General features: G+C 42.6%; 1 protein-coding gene across 1 annotated transcript; it reads left to right on the top strand.

Annotated features, from left to right (window-relative positions):
• The first annotated feature begins 328 nt into the window (after positions 1 to 328).
• CLEC14A (C-type lectin domain containing 14A) lies at positions 329 to 4,257 on the top strand. The gene has a single exon (XM_001091540.5). It carries the CDS (start codon positions 2,341 to 2,343, stop codon positions 3,814 to 3,816), a length of 1,476 nt encoding a protein of 491 aa, XP_001091540.4. The 5' UTR covers positions 329 to 2,340; the 3' UTR covers positions 3,817 to 4,257.
• The last annotated feature ends 2,716 nt before the right edge of the window (positions 4,258 to 6,973 follow it).

Genomic DNA, 6,973 nt, shown 5'->3' with positions numbered 1-6,973 from the left:
TTTTAAAATAGAAACTTTCCTCCATTTCTAATTTGGTCAGATAAACTGTATATTTAAAACTAATTGCAAAACTATTTATGTCCTACTTTGAGCTACTTTTTTCTAACTCTTGTGTCATTCCATGATATGGTCATAGTCATGGTCAGTACTCTGATATACAGTCCTTATGGCCAATGTATAATCCCACTTCCCTAGACAGAATGTCAGGGAGTGAGATCATGTATTTACTGTAAGCTTTCCAGCCATTCATTCTTTCTTACTATAGACATCTCATCTCATCCCAAATAATTTTTAAAGATATCTAAGAAATTTCCATTGACTACTTAAGTTTGAAAAAGATTTTATTAAAAGTACTGTGCTACATGGACACATTTACAAACACAGTCATAAGAGTGCAATGGTCTGTAGAGAGCTGGCCCAAGTGACTAAGTATTTTTTAAAATCCATTCAATTCGATTTCTGGATTTTCATGTTTCTTTCTTATAAGACATTAAGTTACCTAATTTAAATGCAAAGCCACATTTAAGGTGATTCTCAGACATCTGAAGAGAAGAACTGATGAATGTTCTTTAAATCAGGAAATAGAAAAGGCAGGAGAGAAATCCTAGTGCAAATGTCTACCTCAGCAAAAGCAAGGTAAGTGTGATGATGACTCATGGGTTTACTGTTGTTTGTTAAGATACAAGGAATTTCCCGGAGGAAAGAAAAATGAGAATTATGGTAAACATAAGATGGAAGCATACAGATGTGATCCTGAAACCTTCCCTCCCACCCCTCATTAACCTGAATGCAGTACAACAAAGTGAGTTTATATGCCTTCTTCATGGAATGACAACTTTCATTCTGATTAAAGATATTTAAAAGCATCAGATATCTCTAAGAGACCTTAGCTGAAACTCTTTATGTATTTCTGATTGCAACGTATTTGGCCATTATGAACCAAGATAGATGATATATTTCCTAAACTGATACTGAATTGTCTAAATTGCTAACAAGAAATCCTTTCATAACAGTACAGTTTTTAACCTTTACTTTCCTTATTCATCTTTAATTCCTTGCTGCTTCCCATTGAATTGAAATGTTTATATTAAAACAAAACACCCACCGGAATTCTGAAGAAATTGGCTCACCCATCTTTGAAACTACAAGATATTTTTTGACAGTATACAATATTCATTATAATGGAATAAACATTTTAATATCTTAAGGATGTTGAACTCTAATTTTCCTTAAAGGGGATGTTTACAACTTACTATTATAAATGCTGCCACTCAATCATAGGAGAAAATGATACTAAAATAGTTCAAGGCTAAAATCACACATAGAGCAGTTGTTCTCGAATATTTATAAGGCCACGAACTCACTTATGTATAACCTATAAACTTGAAGAATTTATGAACCAATATAGTGGCAAGGAAAGCTAACAACCTAATAGTAAGATCTATGGCCATTACTTTTCATTTAGTCCTAGAAATATATTTCCTTTCTTTAATGAATCAATATGGTCCATTTCAAAGAGAAACAAGTGGAACTGAAAAACACCAAATTATAATTGACCACTTCTAAAGCAAATGCTGATGGAAGAAGCAAAATTTCCCATTTAAAATACCCAAACAACTCCAAATTCTTTAACTAGCAGTTAGCACGCCTGAAATCTCTAGACATAATAGAGAAGCAGAGACCCAAAGAGAGATATGCGGTTAAATAGCGCTGCCTCTGGTGGCGAAAGGAGATGCTAAGTTGTTTCACGAGGTTATTTTTTCTCCCACAGGCACAGGCCTACCGAACATTGGAGCCGTCTACGAATTATTCTGACGCTAATTCCACAGCTCCGGACAGAAACACAATAGACGGGCGTGGTCTTACAATCATAAGCCAGTTCCTTTCTCCAGTCCTTCCTGCCTATGTTCGCCTACGTGTTATGGGTTCTGCGGTCCTGATGAAACTCCCTGAACCGAGAAAAACCACACACTTCATCCCAGTGGCGAGTTTCTCCTCTTGCTCTAAGCAGGGTGTTTGACCTTCTAGTCGATTGCGTCCTCTGTGCCCCGGCGCCAGCTGTGTTCCTGACCCCAGAATAAATCAGGGCTGCACGGGGCCTGGCAGCGCTCCGCACACATTTCCTGTCTCGGCCTAAGGGAAGCTGTTGGCCGCTGGGCCCGTGGGGGGATTCTTGGCAGCTGGGGGGTCCGTCGGGAGCGAGGGCGGAGGGGAAGGGAGGGGGAATCGGGTTGGGGAAGCCAGCTGTAGAGGGCGGTGACCGCGCTCCAGAGACTGCTCCGCGTCCTCGAGCGTGACAGATCCAAGTTGGGAGCAGCTCTGCGCGCGGGGCCTCAGAGAATGAGGCCAGCGTTCGCCCTGTGCCTCCTCTGGCAGGCGCTCTGGCTCGGGCCGGGCGGTGGCGAACACCCCACTGCTGACCGTGCTGGCTGCTCGGCCTCGGGGGCCTGCTACAGCCTGCACCACGCTACCATGAAGCGGCAGGCGGCCGAGGAGGCCTGCAACCTGCGAGGTGGGGCGCTCAGCACTGTGCGTGGGGGCGCCGAGCTGCGCGCTGTTCTCGCGCTCCTGCGGGCAGGCCCAGGGCCTGGAGGGGGCTCCAAAGACCTGCTGTTCTGGGTCGCACTGGAGCGCGGGCGTTCCCAATGCACCCTGGAGAACGAGCCTTTGCGGGGTTTCTCCTGGCTTTCCTCCGACGCCGGCGGGTTCGAAAGCGACACGCTGCAGTGGGTGGAGGAGCCCCAACGCTCCTGCACCGCGCGGAGATGCGCGGTACTCCAGGCCACCGGTGGGGTCGAACCCGCAGGCTGGAAGGAGATGCGATGCCATCTGCGCGCCAACGGCTACTTGTGCAAGTACCAGTTTGAGGTCTTGTGTCCTGCGCCGCGCCCCGGGGCCGCCTCTAACTTGAGCTATCGCGCGCCCTTCCAGCTGTACAGCGCCGCTCTGGACTTCAGTCCACCTGGGACCAAGGTGAGTGCGCTCTGCGGGGGACAGCTTCCGATCTCAGTTACTTGCATCGCGGACGAAATCGGCGCTCGCTGGGACAAACTATCCTCAGGGGATGTGTTGTGTCCCTGCCCCGGGAGGTACCTCCGTGCTGGCAAGTGCGCAGAGCTCCCTAACTGCCTAGACGACTTGGGAGGTTTTGCATGCGAATGTGCTACCGGCTTCGAGCTGGGGAAGGACGGCCGCTCTTGCGTGACCAGTGGGGGAGGACAGCCGACCCTCGTGGGGACCAGGGTGTCCACTAGGCTCCCGCCGGCCACTGCAACCAGCCCCGTGCAGCAGAGAACGTGGTCAATCAGGGTCGACGAGAAGCCGGGAGAGATACCACTTGTCCCTGAACAAGACAATTCAGTAACATCTATTCCCGAGAGTCCGCGGTGGGGATCACAGAGCACGATGTCTACCCTTCAAATGTCCCTTCAAGCCGAGTCAAAGGCCACCATCACCCCATCAGGGAGCGTGATTTCGAAGTTTAATTCTACGATTTCCTCTGCCACTCCTCAGGTTTTTGACACCTCCTCCGCCGTGGTCTTCATATTTGTGAGCACAGCAGTAGTGGTGTTGGTGATCTTGACCATGACAGTGCTGGGGCTTGTCAAGCTCTGCTTTCGCAAGAGCCCCTCTTCCCAGCCAAGGAAGGAGTCTGTGGGCCCGCCGGGCCTGGAGGGTGATCCTGAGCCCGCTGCTTTGGGCTCCAGTTCTGCACATTGCACAAACAATGGGGTGAAGGTCGGGGACTGTGGTCTGCGGGACAGAGCAGAGGGTACCTTGCTGGCGGAGTCCTCTCTTGGCTCTAGTGACGCATAGGGAAACAGGGGACATGGGAACTCCTGTGAACAGTTTTTCACTTTTGATGAAACAGGGAACCAAGAGGAACTTACTTGTGTAACTGACGATTTCTGAAGAAATCCCCCTTCCTCTAAATTCCCTCTAATCTACCGAGGAGCTAAATCAGAACTCACACTCCTTCCCTGAAGATAGAGGAAGTGGAAGTGCCTTTAGGATGGTGATATTAGGGGACCAGGTATTGCTGGGGAGTGATATTTTCTTATGTTTATTCTGGAGGATTTGGAGAAGTGATTGAGCTTTTCAAGACATTGGAAACAAATAGAACACAATATAATTTACATTAAAAAATAATTTCTACCAAAATGGAAAGGAAATCTTCTGTGTTGTTCAGGCTGGGAGTATATTGGTTTGAAATCCCAGGGGAAAAAAAATAAAAAAAAAAAAAATAAGGATTGTTGATAACCCAGACTCAAATATCACTGGCGTCCTCCGGGAGTAATTAGGAACAGCTGAGGGCATGCTGGGCGTAAGCAGCAAGAGTGCATTCTGCTTTTAGATTGAGGGAAAGATCCTTACGTTCCTGGAAGGAGACACGGATCTTTAAGAACTTGTAACTTTTCCCTTGGTTCTTTTATCCTTTGTTTTCAAAGTCACCGCTACTTGTGTGCTTTGCTATAAATCCAAAGTGTAGTGTTGCCAGAATTGCTGGCTCTAGAAGCAGATTATAGTTGACTACCAATTCAAGTGTTTACTTTATGTCCTTGCCCAAGGAAACACATGATTTGCGTTTTCCCCTTCCATTGTTTGTGCTTTCCAGTGTAATGACCTCCCCAAGCAAATAGCCCCCTCCTAAACATCAAGGTGCTCATCCTCATCTTCAATTATGGTGATGTTAATTCTCAATTAAAACGTTAATGGTAAGTATTGATTTGCAATCTTCTGGTTGCATCAGAAAAAAAGTAAGCTGGGTTTCCTCCAAAGTTGCTAGGTTCTTGTGCATTTTTAAACCCATGGAAAAACTTGAATACCAAGCCATTTTCTTTTTCTCTTGATAAGAATTTGTGCAATAACAATACTTGTTCATCTTGCAATGATGATAATTTTACAGTGTTTACATGGGCAAAGGCATGGTAAACAGTTCACCATAAGAAATAATAGTATAAGAAATAAGTGACGAATTTTTAATTTTAAAAACCTATCATCTTGTTATAACTGGGGAGTGTTAGAAAGTAATCTAAATGAAGCACTCCTATGAAAAATAATTAAGACATAATAAAAATCACTGTCTCGTGGAATCAAGGTCCCTAGAAGATATCCCACTTTTATTAGTATGCTGAGACTTTAAAACTAAGAGTATGGGGGTTGGTGCATGCAGAGAGGCAGAGAAACAAGCTTAGTAACAGGAATAAAAACAAAAGAAGCTTACACTTTATTTTCACAGAATTATTTTAATGTTCTTGTATGTACAATGTATACAATGGAAAACAGACTTACAATTAGTAAATGACCAATTATAAAATATTACTAAAAAATTAAAACAGCTCAATCCATAAATTCATTTCCTAAGTATAAATATATATATTTAGTATTATAACATTAAAAGAATAAAACAATAGGTAATTTGCCTCATATACTAAATATGTTTCTAAATAGTTACATTTAAATAAAATTACAGAAAAAATAGAATTAACAACATTCAAGGGAATTTTAGATATTACTTTACAAGTTAAATTAAAAATCAGGTAAGTACAGTAAATGGCTTGCCCATATTCCCCAACCTGACTTGTCACATTATATCTCAGTTCATCTCAATCTTGGTGTTTTATCTTTCCTCTTCACATGATCTCTCAGTAGAGAAGGTAACAATTAGAGTAGAACATATGATGCTTTCTTTTGTAATTTGAAAAATAGCTTTATAACTGAGCTGAACTGTTGTGTGTGTGTGCACATGTGTGTATACATAGTCATGCATTGCTTTACAATAGGGATACATTCTGAAAAATGTGTTTTTAGGCAATTTTGTCATTGTGTCTACATCATAGCACATGCTTACAAAAACCTAGATGGTATAGCATGTTACAGCACTGAATATTGTAGGCAATTTTAACACAAATAATAATTTTCAAATAAGGTCGTATTCACAGGTACCAGGGGCTAATTTACACATGTTTTTGGAGGACACAATGCAATCCACAACAAGCATTCTACAGTATTTTTCTTCTTATATTGTGCTTCTCAAATCCATATCTTTTATCTCAAGCTTCTCAAATCCATATCTTTTATCTTAAGCTATAGACCTATGTTTTTCCTCCTTTGAGAAGCTGCTATGTTAATTAATTGCCACTTAATATTTTGAAGAAATACTCTAGAAATAGGACTTTTCCCACTGAGTGAACTCTGAATCATGTCAAATAATAATTCCTGTGAATGGGGCTTTTCCATGAAGCTCAGTGACAGGTCAAATAGTGATAATTCTGTGTGGATGGGGCTCTATTAAAGCTCCAAACCTGTTCTGCCCCTCCTAGTGGCTGCTCGGATGAGAGTCTTCACAGCTACTATTTGCAATGCTGCTGCTTTTGAAGGCTTCTGCAGAGCTGGGCAATGGAAGATGAAACTAGGCCAAGTTAAAATACCATAAAGCTCACTATTCTTACCAAGATTTAGCTATTTTTCTTGAATAAACACTTTTTGGGCTATTGCAGGTCTTTGGTTAATTTTAAGAGTACCAAAAGATATGATTTGGACAATTTTTTCCAGGTTCCTCACTGCTTTTAAGAAGGAGCAGATTTTTCAGAGAAACTTACTTTGCCATCTGGAAGTACCACCCATGTGTTGCATTTAGATGTCTTTGTAGTCTTCTTCAGTTTGGAAGAGTTCCCCAGTCATTCCTTGACTTCCATGACATCAGCAGTTTTTAAGATTATTGGACAGATTTACTTTGTAGCATGTTCTTCATTAGGGTTTGTTTTTCATCCAGGTGGCCCATCTTTGGATGGAATATTATAGAAGTGATGCTTTGTTTCCCTTGCTTTTGCTTCTTAGCAGTTGGCATGTGATTTCAAATTGTCATGTTATTTGTGATGTCAACTTTGATCATTCAATTAAGGTGGTGTTTGCCAGACTTCTCAACTCTAAATTCTTCCTTCTTAATTAATAAGTGTTTTGTGGGGAGGTA

This window comes from Macaca mulatta, chromosome 7, assembly GCF_049350105.2.
Source record: "Macaca mulatta isolate MMU2019108-1 chromosome 7, T2T-MMU8v2.0, whole genome shotgun sequence".
NCBI lineage: Eukaryota > Metazoa > Chordata > Mammalia > Primates > Cercopithecidae > Macaca > Macaca mulatta.
The sequence above is the reverse complement of the archived record's forward strand: the minus strand, read 5'-3'. Positions and strand labels throughout refer to the sequence as shown.

Coding starts and splice junctions, on each gene's coding strand:
- CLEC14A (XM_001091540.5), top strand. CDS start 2,341: ATGAGGCCAGCGTTCGCCCTGTGCCTCCTCTGGCAGGCGCTCTGGCTC.